The 18,567-nt window shown below is 32.9% G+C and overlaps 1 protein-coding gene across 1 annotated transcript in view; it reads right to left on the bottom strand.

Moving 5' to 3' along the window:
• Positions 1–16,475, bottom strand: part of LOC145660945 (multicopper oxidase 3-like) — a 96,249-nt gene extending 79,774 nt beyond the window's left edge. The window contains exon 1 of the mRNA XM_081726386.1: positions 16,442–16,475. Within this exon, the coding sequence (XP_081582512.1) occupies positions 16,442–16,475 (34 nt within the window). The remainder of the gene's footprint in view (positions 1–16,441) is intronic.
• Positions 16,476–18,567: the final 2,092 nt, after the last annotated feature.

Raw genomic sequence — 18,567 nt, 5'->3', positions numbered from 1 at the left:
TTCAGTCAAAAGACAAGAAGTGAAATTTTTGCCCATATCACACTTTATGAAAACGTAAATGTACAAAAACATTGCGACGCTCTTACTTTAAAACATTTTACGTTTCTTATTTCTTATCAAAAGAATGCTGCCATTATGATAATTTCAAAAACATGAAAACTGATAGGAACTGAGATTAACCGGTTGCTCTATTATTATTTTTATTATTGCATTATTTACTTTTTCTTTCAAATCTAGAAAACTACTAGTATTATAAATAACTACATTATTATTGTGTTACTAGCTGAAATACCCATTCTTCGTATGGGTGAGATAAAATATCTATGTATAGCAAACTGAACAATGAAAGGTAAAAAAAACTATCAGTCATTTTCTACTACTTTTACATATCCTCGTAAACGCCCCCTGAGACCCCCTGGTTCGAATAAAAAAAACACCTCTAGTCCCCAGCCAATGGATTCTGCATTTGGAAGTCAAAGCCTGTGAGAGTATCACTACTTATCTCAGTGACCGCGGAAACTATGGATTTGATACAAATATTGGTCATTTTTTGTTATTTTTACATGTCTCGGTATCCCCGATGACCTCCGGCCCGCAGCCGAATGGGGCGAATTTGGAAAGTAATGCTATCTGAGTTTCACCATTGATCTCAACGACCGCAAAAACTATGAATCTGACACTATTTTCGCTCATTTTCTACTACTTTTACGTATCTCAGTAAACACCCCCTGACACCCCGTAATTCGAATTTCGAAAGGAAAACACTTCGTCTTGGCCTGGGTCCTGGACCAAGGTACCCATGACCAAAATTTGGTAACTCTCGGTCCACTCATCTGGTCCCCGGATCATCCACAGACACGCACACACAAACGTTTTATTTTATTTATATTAGAGTATTATTCTTATTATCTCACTATTTACTTTTTTTTAAAAAAAATAGAAAACTACCAATATTATAAATAACTTCATCCTCTTTAAGGGGACAAGAGCATTATATGATTGAAAAAAGGAACTAGAGTGATGAAACGTTACTCTTTAAGGACATTAAGTCAATATGATCAGAGACAATTGTATAGCAATCAAACGTGAACAGATCATATAAGATGGTTCACGGCTCGGTTCAGACGTGCAAAAAAGTCTGTTGTAGGCCCGCAACAGACTCGCAGCAGACTCGTGCTGGCGTCTCAGCCCAACCACTTCACATAGACATAGAAAACAGTTCATTTTATTTTCCGCTGCAGTTGAATGAAGATGGAAATTGAAAGAAGAAAACGTGCTATTTTTGTATACTTATCCAGTAAAATCCTAAGGAAGAAACAGAGACGATACTGGGTTCATCCGTACGTAAGCTCACGACTGCTTAAAGGTGAATTTTCTTCCATGTTTATTGAGTTGCGCAATGACGAAGAAAAGTTCTTTAATTATTTTCGCATGAGCATCACTTTATTTGATGAACTCTTATCGAAAATAAGTGATAAAATTAAAGCAGATGAGACTTGCGATACCACCAATTGAAATGTTGGCTGTTACATTAATGAGTTGATTTTGAGTGTAACGTCCTGTTCAGCAGCGAGGCTATATGAGACGTGGACCTACTGATTAACGTGGAGTCCGAACCACATGAACTTTCGACGTGAATCGAACCCGCGCCTCCCATGCCAAAGGCGCGTACGCTAACCGCTTAGCGACGGAGGAGTTCTGGTTGTTACATTAAGGTAAGTTAATTATGTTAACTAATTATCGTCTGTAAGAGCACAGAAAGTTAAACATCCACAAATTACCGAATGTGAGGATTCGCTTCAGTTAGAGATGTAAAATTCGGCATGTAAACTCATAATAAAAATAATGGAGCACAGGTTTCAGCGTATTTGAAAATTTTCTCTTGAAGGGGAGATGGGGGATTTCTATAGTAGTGGGGTCCGGTGGCTCAATGATAGTTCACCTCTGGTTCGATCCCAGCTTGCGTCAAGCGGGCTTTGTGGTGCGAGAAGCCCCGTGTGCTTGAGTTTTCTCGGGGTTCTCCCGTTTCCTACCACTTTATTCATTCCATCATTTCATTCATTTATCATCATCACCATTATTTCCTTTAGCTTACCCGGTATAAACGTGCGACGTAAAACTCAAGGATTTCATTTCATTCCTATAGTAGTGACATTTCCCGTTATATATTGAGAAAGTGTTCAATATAAGAAATCGCTTAAATTGGAGATGTGAAATTCTTAATGTAAACTCTTAAATAAAAATAATGGATTTAGTGTTTCCGAATAATCCAATTCTAAGGTAAGAAAAAGGACATAATTGTGACATTTAACGATAGAAGATTCTGAGGAAATCCCCAATACGTGTAGCACACCACAAGGAGGCAATGCAGCAAACGGAAGTAGAAACAGATGGGCTGATTGTTTTGTAAGCGACATAGGTAGAGTTTTATGGCAAGATAACTTCGTTTAAGCTGTTCTTTATGTAAGAAAACATTCAGTTGTTATCTCTAGAATGGCAACGACGTGCACAATATTATCAATTGTACAAGAAACAAAAATATTTCTGTTATATCTAGAGCATGCTTTTTATTTTTTAACCACATGAGTACCCTGATGTTCAACAATTTTCGTGTTAACTCTATTTTCTTTTTTAAAAAATAATACATTAACAAATAAAGACAACAATTGTCAGCCGAAAAACGATGTTTTTTTCTTTATTTTCTGTTCTGCTATTATGTTGATGGTTGTTTTGGACTTCAGCGTCTCTTTTGAGCACAGAGGCTTATAATACGTGACCTCGACCTAAAGTATAATGCAACGTACGTTATAAACAGTCTGTTCATTCCGGAGTGAGTGACAGGAAATCTCATCAAAAAACTGCATTAACAATAAAGGCTTGTTCTCCAAGCGTATTTGTTGTCTATTGTTATCACAAAGAAGTATTCATACCCACGCTGCTGGAATGGGACGCTAAACGAAAATTACATGTAAATACTATATAAATATTAGATTTTTACATTGAAAAGTAATAATACATACCAATGCTGTTTTTTTCTTCTGTTTTTTCATTAACCCCTTCAGTGCGTAATTTTCAGATGCGAAACACTGTAAAAAGTGTAGGTCTTTTTTTTTTTTTTTTTTTTTTTTTTTAGAACTTTGGAATTTGTTACCTTTTAATAACTTTTGAATCTCTCAAGCAATCACAATGAAAATTTCGTCATTAGGATCTTTGTTGCTTCTAATTAGCTACTATAACTTGTCGTTGTCGTATTTATGGTTATCATCATCATCATCATCATCATATGGTTAGGCTACACAAAGTTTGGGAATGCCTCAACAGATCAAGCCCATTTTTCTCTGTGGTCTCTTGGGGTTCCTAGGTGAGCGCAAACTCGCTAAATATTGTCGGGAATAACATTACTCATACTATGGGCAAGTATATTCGCCATACGCAATACAAAATAGCCAAATCAAAATGAAAGCGTATATATACGCCATCCGCACAGCAGGTGCGTTTTGAAGACACGAGTTAACTCGCCACCCACACTGAAGGGGTTAAATTTCTCACCTAAGGTTTCACACACGTCATTCCATGCACTCTGTTTTTTACTTCTATCTCTATACATTTCGCACTTTAAATTCCATATTTAATGATATTTTTGTATTTCGTTAAGTCGTGCGGGAAGTCTGCACGTGTGGAATGAATGATAAGAACCAATGTATTTCCGGCTCGCGCGGGTCCGCAACAGAGTTTTCTGTTGCGTGCTCGCAACAGACTTTTCTGCACGTCTGAACCGAGACTCATAGTAGTGCTGATGGAAGGGAAAGATTGGAAAAATGCATACTTAGAACAACCAAGAAATAGAGTCGATTTTATGTATAATTTTCAGTAATAGTTTTCTTTTTCTTGTGACTCAAGACTATGCTTAAGAATCGGAAATAATAATTATTAAGATAGACATTTTGTAAAGCAACCAAGGTCACGAACCCAAAATTTCTGCTATAAAGATTTAATTCAGAAAATCTTGGGATATTTTATCAGTTCTAAATCCCCAACTTCTTAATTTTACTTATGTACACTCATGTCCAAAATTATTGTCGCATGTCTATAAATATGTTGATGTAGGAATATAATTTGATAAAGAATTCGCAAAGTGTTTCTTATTTTGTTAGTATGTGTATAATAGAACAAAGACATATATGGTGCAAATTTCATGTCAGAAGAGCAGTAAATAAGGACAATAAAACCAAATTAAACCTTTTTTGTTCATTTAGTAACACTTTGTTTTACTCGTTCTGATTATCGTATTTACAATTCTTTTCCTATGAAATTTACCACAAATATACATTTCCCGATTATGCACATAGTATCAGTATTAAAAGTACCCTGAAAAATCGTATCAAATTATATTCTTACCAGAAGACAGTTATAGCTATGCGACAATCATTTTGGACATGACTCAATACATCAAGCTACAAGAACTGACGAGACATGCTGCACCACACTTTTTAGCTGACGTGTAAGGTTGATCAATGAAATGTGAAAAGCAATAACTAACGCGTACTATTTTAAAATTGTGATTATATATATAACATTTTTGTTCCATCGGTTATAGGGTGCTCACTAAGAAGATGAAAATGTGTGGTATATCACAGCAACTAAAAGAAAAAAAAACAATCATAATTACGCGAAAGAACTCAATACGTTATTTTCTAATAAAATAGCTGATATGCCCGTTCTTCTCGCTCGGAGATTAGTTTTATGGTAAGTGTTGGTACTCCTTCCTCTCTTAGGATGCTGGATGGATTTTATTTCCCGTCTCATTCAGCACCTAGAACATATGGAACATAGAACTACAGTTTAACGTGGGTTCCGAATCACATGATCCCCCGATGAAAATATAATGATAAAAATCCTAAGGTTTTAGGAATGTTGTGCAAGTCCCTTACTCACTTAGAATACTACCTTTGATTAAAGTAACATGGCCAGAATTCATCTTAAGGTAGGTACTAATTACATTCTGAAATTCACTACAAACGAGTCAGCCGTTTTACCGTGATTTGATCAGAAACAACACAAATGTCGAATTCTAACATGTTACTTTTCACTCCTTCTCACCCGATGCAGATAAGAGACTGAACTTAGATTTAAACGGCATTAGAGTGTCGCTGTTTGTTACTTAATAGACATAATTATTTAGAAGTTATTAGAACATTGATTATTGATGTACGTTATTCATATATTTGTACAATTGCTTGACTACTGTTAAGCAATACATGTACAAGGGAAAAGGCAAAGTAAGAAACGTAGAGTTGTCAGTTTCCAAGAGTTACAACACTATTTTGCCTTATTTTTCTAATACACACAGTTAGCAAACACTTCTAATGTTCGTGCCCTAACAACTTGGAATGGTTTAATAGTCGTAACGAATGAAATGTTATTTGCTTTCGAAACGCCATTTAAAATCTTCCCAATTTCCCAAGAGACATAAGTCAATTTCAATAATCACATCTCCATTACCAAACATGATATTGTGATGTTTTAATGTACCGTTCCAAAATCGAGAACTTAGCTATTATAAAAGGTTCAGTGAGTTGTTTTCATAACAAGAACGGTTAAGAATAAACAGCGGCGAAAACGTGGAAATGGATGGTATAATGGTGAACATTAAAAGAAAAAGACGTTCTATGGAACAATTTTAAAGGTATCTTTCCAACATTTGGACAACATTTAATTGTTTCCGACAATGAAATTTTACTCAACATGAATCTGAATATTTCTAAGTTGAATTCGGCTTGCTTAATGATGAAGCAGAATATGTTGGTCAAAATGGTTACTTCAGAAAATTATTTTTGAAACTGGCTACAATTATTGACTTGATATACCATTTCCTAGGTTTTCGAAGTCAGGAAATGCATTTAATACCTCTGAAGTACAATCTGACCATCGGAAGTGTCTCAAACTATCATAAAAATGGCGACGAATTCCAAAAGAAACAAAAGGTGTTACATATCCAAATGTGGAGTACACTTTCTCATTTCTCGTGGTGAAGGACCTCATTTGCCTTAGGACTACTGTACACTCTTGTCTCGCTCTGTAATACCAGATTTAAGTAAGAAGTCTGACTTCCAAGTTATACAAAAATAAAAAAAAAAGAAATAAATTTGATTTGAAACTCATTGCGTTATTGGATAGTTGAAAAGGGTGTGGGTGGAACTCAGAAGTGTAGTCACATTCATGTGATGAGTTTTGGGCCATTTCTAAGTTCAGAAATGAGCTAAGATATACATGCATAGTTCGAAATATAAAAATGCGTCTTTTAGTAAAGTTTTCGATTTTTAAGTTGCAATGCTAGAACTTAGGATATTATCCAATCTAGAATTGTTCTTGCTTGTATTGTTACATGCCTACGAAAAAAGAATACCCCCTATTAGAACTATAAGAAGTAAATTCTATTATATTCAGAACGTTCTAAGAAAATACGGCTTGTGACAATTTTATGAAATTTTTACTTCGATACACGAACTGAAGATATTGTCGAATCCCCACCCCCCCCAAATAGTTAGACGTTTGGATAGGCTTTCTGTGCTATAAGAATTCGATTGTAAAAACAAATATTTTTTCGACCCACCCTAGTCACGGCTTCCGATCAAGTATTTTCCGGAAGTCTATATTCTTTGATATGAACGTAAACTCTGTGCAAAATATCATACTAGTGTCTTGAAATGGAATATTTTTATGTACTTCACTGACGGAAACAGTTTGAACCATAACACTTTCTTTTGTATAACTCTTATACAAAAATTAAACAATAAACACGATATCTTAACAAGGTAGATGTATAATTTTAATATCCATAATTGATTACAAAGCTTCTAAATATTATGAGCCTAACAGTGGAAACACCTGTTCCCTATACTAACGAAACATTACCAATTTGTAATTTTAATGAAATGGTAATGTTATTCTTTTAATTTAAAATTTATACAACAACCAGATTTAAGTTTTTAAATTCAAAAATTAATAAAGTATTACTTTTTGCTATAACTATGGGAATGTAGTTTGTTTACATTAAGTTTAGAAAAAAAAAATTAATTTAAATTAATTTTAAATATTTGGCACGGCAAATTATAAGGATAGTTGAAGGCAAGAATTGTCTTTGAACAGACATAAAGATACATTTGATGGATTTGTTTCTGATTGTTGTATATTCACTTTACTTTTTGTAGTTGAGGAAGTTTTACTGTGCAATGGATAGAATGGACATTTTTGAGCACGCGATGTTTTTTAAGTAACTGATTGTTAAGATCCTGAATGTTTTACATTTTTTTGCTTTTGTTAATTTTATATTTCCGGGGTTAGGTTGAAATTTTGCCTTTATTTGGTTAATTTTAAATATGGGACGATGGTGTTTACATTAGCACCTCCCATATTTGTAATGAAAACCAAACGTTAGCTTTGATTTTTAGCAAAACGTCTTTGGGGATTTACCACACAAGCGGACAAAAAACCCGGTAGAAATTTTGGCGTTGAAGCAAAAAGGCTTGAGTGCGACATTAGACTAATAACACGGAAGACACGCGGCTTAGCAAGTTATTTTTTTCTAGTTGGCGACTAAAACAGGAACTTTTAAATTAATACTTTAGGATTTCTCGAGAATGCAGACCTATAGGGAAATTGGAACAGACAGGAAAATAATGAAGGAATTTACCAAGTAGAAAATTAACTAATTTTGCGGAAGTTTTTGTAGGAAAGGATATTTGCCTCATGTGCCAGCGTTTCTTGTTAACAGAAAAACAAAGAAGAAAATTACAGCATGCTCATTGAGCCTTGAGGCTACAATAGTTATGAAAAAATAAATAAATAAATAATTTTTATGCAGCTACATCACAGAAAACTAAATGCAGGACCTGCAAAATGAGTTAAAAAAACACTAATATTAATAGCTCATTTAGATTTACTGTCCCTGAAGTGAATTAGGAAAATGTATACAAACACAGTTATCGATGAAAACACGTCGTCGTTATTTACTTTGTTAGAAACTTCTTCCTTCGAAGAGAATTACTCTGTTTCTTATGACTGAGAAAGCGAACGCACACCAGTTTCTCTATTGAAACCTGCTATTACTTATATATTTTATGGACGTTAACAATAATTAACAGAACATGATATAATTGCATGACTGTTTTCGAGAAAGTATACTAGTATAGTGGTTTAAAACCTGTTCCAACTATGTTTGTTTCCACAGATTAGGACTGTCTACATATATATTTGATTTCAGTACCTGCTTCAGAAAAAAAAATAACGTGTTGTGCCGCACAGAACTGCGATACTTGTGAGTTTAGAATCTCCGGTAAATAAATTAACCCATCCTTATGTGCAAGTCTTTGGAGCTGGCCATGGAAGAGTAACATTCGATTAGCTATTTCCAGACACGATTGCAGGAAATATAAAAACGTTAATGTCTCCTTATTATGGCTTTTCAACTATGAGTCCGTAACCAGCCAATTAAGTTTGGAACGCTGCAAATAGGTTAGAGTATACGCAGTTGTTAAAAATTGTAAACCTCTTTACATCAGTAGTTATTAAGTTCTATGAGTGGTAACCACAATTGTTCTTGCATTCCTTCACTCTGGTCTCTAAGCTAATACCTGAGTAGGGTTCCTGATTCCATCTTACAGCTCTTGCCATGCTGGGATTGAGTGAAGAAACACCAGGTATATGGGACTTCCCTAGGTACTCTTATTTCCATTCACTTTCTCTATACACGGCATAATCATGGGAATTAAAATTGAATGCTCTTAAGCGAATAATCATCCACGATATATACCAACTTTACGAAGACACTTAATTTATGGGTGTTCAGAACTGCAAGCTACAGATAAATTTAGAGCTATAACTGAGAATAGTAATTGCCAGGATCGTAACCACCTGAATTTGTCTGAAGGGAGTAGCCACAAGAACAGTTTTTGGAGAAAAGCCACAAACTCTCTAGTAAGGAAGTTTGCCTAAAATCTTAGTGATTGGTACTGCAAGTTGAGCATTAGTCCAGGCTTGGTGAGAGTGACTTAAAGGCTGGAATATTGCTGGCTGGAAGGCAACATGAAATCAGAACTCTGTTTTTCCCTAGTTACCATACAACAGAAATAGAACATATTTACGATAAATTATTTTTATCTGGTCAAAATAATCATGGTTTTGAAACTAAAATATTTCCCCATTCGGATCTTCGAGAATGAGACGTCTTCGTAAGGACTATTGGACGAGAGAGTAACATTGTGGGGAGATGGATAGAAGAAAGAAGGCAAGCAAGAGGAAAATGTTTAAGACAGGAAAGTGAACATATGTAATGTGTTACAGAGAGAGAATTTTAAAAAATCTTAAAGAAGAAATGAAACAAAATATCTTGGTAGAAGTTTTTGATATTTTAAGCAAATGATCGGTATAGAAAGTTTTGCTGAACCAATCAAAAGGGAAGTCAGAACTGTGTGGAAAGATATCTTGGTTATCGCTTAAAAGAGAAGGTAGTAAAAGTGGAATCTGTAGATAATAGAGTTATAATGTTAAGAGTTAAAGAAGGGAAGAAGGGTTTAGTGGTGATACAAATGTACGCAAAGATGACTTCACATAAAACTGAAGAAGTACAGGGAAAATATCAGAAAATAGAAGAAATTATAAAAGAGAGAAAAGGGGTGTAAGTGGAAGTGTAATGGGATATTATAATACAATTGTGGAAGAAAGCTACACTGGAAGTATTGTAGGCAAGTATGGTTAAGGAAGGAAGAATAACGAATGAAGCAATTAGGCAGAAGATAAGTCTAATTTCTGAGTCCTTGAAACAAATAGGTGAGGAGTTTGCATCGAGTAGAGCATTGTATTAAATGAAGTAAAAAGAAGGGCAAAAGTGATTTAAGAAATGAAAGCTTTTGATACGTGGATATGGAAAAAAATAGGGAGAATTAGCTGGGAGCGGAAATCAAATGAGACAGTTTTAGAGAGAGTAGAAGAGAAAAGATCAATTTTAGATGTATTTGAAAGGAATAGGGAAACCGTTGGAACATTGGGTGAGAACGAACTGTGTCAGGTGGGACACATTAGAAGGTATAGTAGCAGGAAAGAGAGGGAGGGGAAGAAGGAATCTACAGTTGATGGATGGTATCAAAGCAGAAAATTATACATGAAATCTAAGAAGTTACATAGCTGAAGAATGTGGAGCATGGTCGCTTCTCAGTTGAGGCAAGTGACCTACGATAATTTCAGAATACTTATGACAACGATGATAAGATAATAATAATAATAATAATAATAATAATAATAATAATAATAATAATAATAATAATAATAATAATAATAATATTAATAACGTATATTTAACCCCTTTATACATACAACATATATAAACACACGTACTTCTATAATTGCGTCAGTCTACTCTTAGATACTTGAGAGGTTTCTTATAATACAATTTTAATTACTGAGGTATGTTTCAAGAAGTTTCTGGTTTCAGTATCGTAATGGCACCATTCATTTTATACAATAATTACATTTGTTTTTTAAAAATTTGTTGTTGGCACATTTGTTTTGCCTCTGCGAAGTGAGTGAGTGCTCCTAACACTTATTAATTCAGTGTTCGTAAAATGAAGACAGATTAGATTACTTATGCAAAATAATCCTTACTTTTAGCAACCATTTACAATTAAGTAATAATATCCAAGAAATACATTTAAAATGTAGACTTGAAAAGAGATAACAAAAATACGACTATTCCACTGAACTTTCTCACTCTCAGTTTTAAAGAAAATAAATCAAGTTATACTGTAGTTATTACTGAAATATTTATTCATGAAATTTTTAATAAAATTGTAGTATACGTTTCGGGAAAACTTCGAAGAAACTTTAATCCTAAGAGTAAATTAACTCATGTAGATTTTTCAATACAAATGAATCATACCATTTTGTAGTTTCTTTTTGAAAAGTTTATTTATGATATATCAACAATATCGCGTGAACAGTTTTTAAGAAAATCGCAAAAAAATAAAATAAATAAATAAATAAATAAATAAATAAAAATAAACATCCGAGAATAAATTACTCTTTGTAGATTATATGAGGAAAAATGATTTACGTAATGTTATTAGGTACTGAATTAAATACTTAATTAAGAAATCTGATCAAAATCACTTCTGCGGTGTTTGATGAAATTTAACAAAAACTTGCCCGGCAGAGCAAACTACTTCATTTTCTTAATTATCATATTATGTATCATGATCAATTAATTTTCTTTGGCATGATTGTATATTATTTTGAGATTTTACTGGTTAGTTTTTACATTTATCAAAAAAATCTTTAATTGTTTCCTCTATTGATAATTCATGTACAACATCTATATCAACGTCTTCTTTTTTCCATATAAATTTCTACTAGTAATGCCCAAATCTTTTCTTAATTTCCTTTTCGAAATAACTAATTAAAATATTTTTCAGATTCAAATGTATTTTCCTTTTCCTGTAAGAGATTTCATAAGTTTTTACATATCATAAATATTTCTAATTTTAATAGCCCCTTTTTGGATTTCCATCATACATACATCTGCAACATCATCCATATATAGGGCCTATTCATCATGTTCACTGTTATAAGAATCTAATACTGTGATCATTAGTAAGAAATAACTGTATGGTTTGCGTTTGATAAGCATTTGATTAAGAACATTCTCGAACAGTTTTATGTGTGCTAATTTGTATAATAATAGTTCAAAATATGTATTTTTGATACTCGATTTCTAAAGTGAGTTTCTGATTAATAAGTTCAAGTTTCTTATACCCTTCCTTATGTAACGTTATTTTAGCATCAGAATTTAATCTACAATATTGTTTGTGTTCTTTAAACAACTATTCTGATTTAGAATGTTTTGCAAAAATCTCCCATATAAAAATCTCTTATCTTCACATTTACTTATTTGATTGACTACAAGTTTTCATAAGTCTTTAATCCAACAATGATAATATTAGACGAAAAAGGTTATCTTTATTTTGTTTTGGAGCCCTCAGTGAAAAAATTGAAAAATTCTCATCATATCCAAATATGCTAATTGAGATATTGTTTCCGTTGTGGAATATATATATATATATATATATATATATATATATATATATATATATATATATATATATGTGTGTGTGTGTGTGTGTGTGATTTGTATACGAACGGGACATTTTTAAAACTCATCTTCATGTCTTTCATATTTAGAAAATACTTGGTTATCTTTATTAACATGACAAGAGTAGCCATAGGACAGATCACTTTGCTCTTTACTCTTTATATTGACGTGTGCTCTTGTTTAGTCACATTTGGAAGTTCTATGAAAGAAGAACTCTTCAGTGGAACCTATTTAGTAATTCTTAATTCCAAAAGTCTATAGGACACATCATCCATCTCAATTCTCTTCCTTTAAGTTCTTCCATTTATATTTTGTGCTCATTTGCGGAATTTGTGTTAAATTCGTTTCAGCCTGTAAACTCAAGCATTATTTAATTTTTAAATGTTATATTCTTGTATTTTATTTTATTTTTGGATCAAAAGATCTAATATATTTCAGACAAATATGGTCTTGTAGGGCTTATATCTGGACAATTAAATATAGTGGAGCCAAACCATACCTATCACTTAACTCAGTATGACGTTTTTATTTTTCGAAAACTCGATTTAGGTCCCGTTCAAAAATTTTGTGGCCTGATCCAAAAAATCCAACATATTCCATTCCATCAAAAATGTTCTTGTAGGGCTTATATCTGGAGAACTACCTATAGTGTAGAAAAACCCAAATTGTCACCTAACTGAATATAATGTACTTATTCCATAAAAAATACGAAAACTCGACTTAGGTCCCGTTCAAAAATTTTGTGGCTTGATCCAAAAAGTCCAACATATTCCATTCAATCAAAAATGTTCTTGTAGGGCTTATATCTGGAGAACTACCTATAGTGTAGAAAACCCAAACTGTCACCTAACTCAGTATGATGTACTTATTCCATAAAAAATAAGAAAACTCAATTTAGGGCTCGTTCAAAACTTTTGTGATCCCTGATCCAAAAGTAATTATTGGCCAAGGTAGCAATTTTTTATGCATTTTTCGGATTATTCATAAAATTCTTGGCCAAGATCGCAATCTTTTAATCCATTTTTGGATGTTTTCTAAAAGTCTTGTTTACATTTATATATAAATATATTCATTTTAAGCACATTTCAAAGTTTGGAACAGTCTTTAAGTATATTAACAACCACTATGCCGCTTGCATTTAATTTTATGGTAGGGTCTTTATATCGTATTATATTTTAAATGTTTGTAATACTGTTCCATACCAGCCAAGTCATGTCTCAATATATTCTTATTAAACGATGGTTTTAAAAACCCTGCTTTATTAGTTACACGTATTCGATTAAGTGCTTCAATAACTTTTTAAATAGGACTAACTTTTTATATATTTTAATTTTTGCTGTTGTTGTATTACTTTAGTCTGGGGAATGCACATTGTATAAATATGAATGATTGGCTAAATGTTAATATATTTTATTCGTCTTCATATAGTGTTATTAATGTCAAACAGTTCAAATTTTCTTAATTACAATCAACCTCTTATTTCCATTTCTTTGCGTAACTTTTCTAAATTCAACTACAGTGTGATTATTTAAATTTTCTCGGCCCCCTATATTTTTTAAATACATGATATATTTTCCTGTCGTCCACAAATATTTAGAAGTAATTGTACAATTGTTTTATTATTCACCGAAATTTAACATGTCAGAGATGCCCTTGCATCTAGAACACTAAAACATCACACAAACACACACACACACACACACACACACACACACACATTTATATATATATATTACTTTTGACTTCTGCTTCAAGCAGGTTTTATTTAGGTTACTTTTGGTTAGGTTAGGTCATGCATTCCTGTTAACTTTTATTGGAAACCTCTGAGAACAAAATCTATGTAAGTGGTTGTTTTCTTTTATGCTACTTGAAACATGTGAACACCCATTTTACTGTTTCTGACATTGCTCACAAATCTGATTGGGATGTCTTTTACAGATAAATTTGTTTCACAAACTGTATTTGATCGTATTTTTGCAGTCTGTCCCCTTCACATGTGGAATACCTCTTTTCCTCAGAACATCAGAGCTACTCGTCGTTTGATGAACACACTCCTCCGGTGTTTCTACGGAGCGATCGTACGATTTCTTGGGCTGCACCTGTTCTTAGCACATTTTTGTTTGCTTGATGTAATTTTCAGTTGGGTTGATTTTAGTTTAGCGTCCCTTTCAGCAGCGAGACTATATGAGTTGTGGACCTACTGATTAGGGTGGAATCCGAACCACATGAGCTCCCGCCAGGAATCGAACCCGGGTGTCCCACGCCAAAGGCGCAACCGCTTAGCCACGAGGGAGATCTTGATGCAGTTTTCAATCAGAGCTTTCCGAAGAATTTTCATCAGACAGGGAAGACGAAGACAAAGAATGCTGCACTGATAATTGATCCTCCGTTTCAGATGTCACTCCATCGTCAGAAAAAGTAAGAAAGTTTTGAATTCTTCTGGTGTCAAAGCAGTCCTTTTGGACACCAAAATGGAATGTAATTACTGCACAACGAGGAAACAAGCAATACTACGAATAAAAACTTATCCAAAATGAACTTAAACAATGTTGCCAATACAATGTATCTGAAAAATACTAAACAATTTTGCCAGTACAGTATACTGGAAGAAACTAAATTATTTTCGGACAGTGCAATAAATAATAATAATAATAATAATAATAATAATAATAATAATAATAATAATAATAATAATAATAATAATAATAATAATAATAATAATAATTTTTGCATTGTTTTGTGGATGTATTATCATCAGAAATCCATTCAATAATGATTTTTCAGTCACTTAAATATTCATTGAACTAATGGGTCTAAATGGACCCGAGGAACTTATGTGTGAGTTTTTCTACTGTGACGTAACAGGATGGAGATTTGAATCGAAATTTTTACAAAACACATATTTGGTAAAATAACTAAAAGTCACGAAGCATGATGATCACAGCTCACATAGGGTCCGAGATAATCAAGTTGAAAAAACGCTTTTGGTCAAAATGGACCCGAGGGACGTAAGAAGGTTAAAGCCTTCAAATGCTAACTTCAAAATAATAAAATTGTACATGAATAAAGGAAACATATTGTATAAAAATTAAAACATGGAAACTTATGTAAAAACTGAAAATACGATATACTCTGAATGCATAGAATAGTCCTAGCAAAGTATATTATTTATTAAAATATTCTTCATATATTTATTTTTAATTTGAGAAAATTGCTTCTTAAAATATGAAATGTTTAAATATTTTTGTTTACAGCTTGAATATTTTCGTATATTGGAATATCAAATAATAGCAACAAGAAAAAAGTCGAAAAATGTTAGGGTTTTATGATGGAATTTTGATGTACAACGAATTGATGAAATCAATCGTATCATGAATTATACTGTGAATAAATTTGATCTACAAATTTTAGGTGAAAATCCTATTCCATTTGTAAATCATCATACTCAAAGTGCAATCTAACATAAGATTAATATGGAACTGTAACGATTAAAACATTTTTAAAATCTCTTATGACACATTTAATTATACCTAAGTTCCTTCTGGCCTTTAAACAAATGTTATCAACATTTTCATTAAACAGCAAATTATTATCCATAACGATACCATGATCTGTGATAGTTGAAACCATTTTAATTTAATGATTGTCAAGTTTATAGGAAAAAACTCATAATTTAGCTTTCTTCAAATATAGTACTATTTTAATTTTATTGGTATTCAGACGTAATAAAATATTTTTAGACCATTTGTATATTGAATCAATATCTACTTCTAATATTATAAGATGTTGACAGTTTTGAATGTTGCAAAACAATTGGAAGATCATCAACGTATGAAAGGAAAGGACAATTGAAAGGGTTCAAAATATATTTCAAATACATAAGAAAACAGGGTCCAAATTGGATTGTTGAGAGATAGGACAAGAAATACTATGCATACAGATGATTTACAGCATAGAATAATAATAATAATAATAATAATAATAATAATAATAATAATAATAATAATAATAATAATAATAATAATAATAATAATATATTCTTAGAAAGCAAAACGATTTAAAATAAGTTTCTCTGTGAGCCTTAAATATTCGCTTCTCTTTCTGGAAATCTTACTTTCTTATATGGATATCTCAGCTGATGAATGAAAAACGTTACCCACTTTGAATAGTTACAGAAATTAGGCAAACCAAGGAAACTACTGGAGTCAAGCTCGAGAATAAACGATTGATTAATCATATTACTAATTGGACAAAACAAACAGAATTTGGCAGGAAGTGAAGACTATGGGTCAGACTAACCTTCTGGTCTGTCTTTAATACACTTTACTAACATGCTGGCTTTTAATTCATAGGTTGTGTAAAACCTCTGAATATACTATTCTTTCTCCGAAAAGGATGAGGTATTTATTTCGAGTTCATCTGACCCTATGTTTGAGGGTATTTCAGGTTCAGGAAAGTTATCTTGAACTCCACTATATTTGAACAATGCTATTTTGCCATTCTTTAAAGAAAGAACCATGTGGTATTAAATAATAATGGAAAGTTCCCCTAAATGCATTTATGAAATCATTATATATATATATATATATATATATATATATATATATATATATATATATATATATATATATATATATATATATATATATGTAGTAAGTTGGGTGATTCTGGATAGTCGCCGAATCCGGACATCCTAAACTTACGATAATACTGTTCTTCGCATGTGTAATATGGAGACTTGTGATGCCTATTTGAGGCACCGTACCTTCCTACAGTTCAGTGCTGAGTATTAAGTACAAAGAGTGGTATACGTAGTTTCGACAGTGGGGGAAAGAAGAAGAAACAGGAAAGTTCATGGACGTTTCTTAACCTGATGTAACTTTTAGTGGAATATGTGGAAGGTTTTACACATAAGTGGTTATTAGCAAATGATTAAGTAAGATATATAACGAAGCGAAGACATTACTTGACTCGTTGCATATTGGAAGAATTTTATTACTTTACGAGTGCCTGCTCAACGCGTGCACAAGTTTACAGTGCTCAAAAAGGACGTTTATGGAAGGGTAAATTCGGACAGGTTTATTACGTTAAGCTGAATCCGGACAATGTGATTAATGAACTAAGAGGATTCACAACACTCTCTCTTCTCTCGCTTTTCACGTTTATGAGTGTGAAATAATGAGGTCTATTGCTTATATCTAGCGTCTATTCATTTTTGCCATAAATGGACTCCGAAGAATCACCAAAAAAAGCTATAAAATTATCTTACTATCTGCAAACACAACTAAATTACAAAATGCTAATCATACGGTGCTCAAAAATTCTACACTACTGAATGGCTACATCATCTGGTATATTCCCATTTGGTCCGCAACAAATTCGGGAACATGAATTTCTTTTGTCTAATGAATATGATCCACCAGTGGCTGGAAACAATTCCTCTCTTTTCTCATCAGACTCATCCCCAAACACGCCTTCGGTGCGAGCGGTCCCGGGTTCGATTCCCGGTGGGGCCACTCGGTCGAAAAAGTGTAAACGCTTTTTCAGCCAGCCACACTGAATGAGGTTTTCCACATTCCAAACAGGCAAATGCCGGGTGGTACCTTAAATTATAGGTCCCAGGCCGCTTCCTTCCTTCCCCAATCCTTTCCTCTTTCCCTTTCCCGGATAGTATGATCGCCGAGGGACGTCATCCCTCAAAACGTGACGGGCTAAATGGCCTTAGATGCCGAAAGCCCAGAAATCTAAAATCCTAATCATCCCCAAACACGTCTCAATCGCCTTCAGAGTCCTCAGTTAAACAGTTCATATCTTTTCCTGGTGTTGCTTTTTCCAAACCCACATCCCAAAGGTCCGGCGTTGCTAAAAGATTAAGTATCCCGAATTGCAGTTTGTTTCAAACTGTCTCCTCAAACACAATCTAAGATATGGATGAAAAGAACTGTGGATTTTGTGGGAAGAACTGTTATGAACCATCATCAAGCAAATACGTTTCCTGGGTGTCCTGTACTCTGTGTAAGACCTGATTTCATGAAAGATGTGTCTTCGGTGGTAAAGAACCGTATTTTATCTGTGGACGATGTGTCTGAAATATGACTAGTGCTTCACAAAACTGGCATACCTCATTAACGCAAAAAACAAAAAAATAAATAAATGCTAGCCTCGATGCACGCATATTATACATTTTACTAATAATTTAGTTGTTGCTAGCAAAAAATAGTAGTGCAATGAAGTTCTAATGGAAACAAATACGATTACTATATTTAATGATTAAACGATATAGTGGTAGTTACGCTACTCTACATTTAGCTTACAATTTCAACAGTAATTAATATAGAACTTGCTATGTTAGTAATTTGTACGTATTTATCATGTATTTGTATTTATATTCTGTACTTATCATGTTAATATGTTAGTGTAGGAAT

The sequence above is a fragment of the Thermobia domestica genome, chromosome 9 (genome assembly GCF_964235325.1).
Source record: "Thermobia domestica chromosome 9, izTheDome1.hap1.1, whole genome shotgun sequence".
NCBI classification, from domain to species: Eukaryota; Metazoa; Arthropoda; class Insecta; order Zygentoma; family Lepismatidae; genus Thermobia; species Thermobia domestica.
This window is presented reverse-complemented; position numbering and strand designations above follow the sequence as displayed.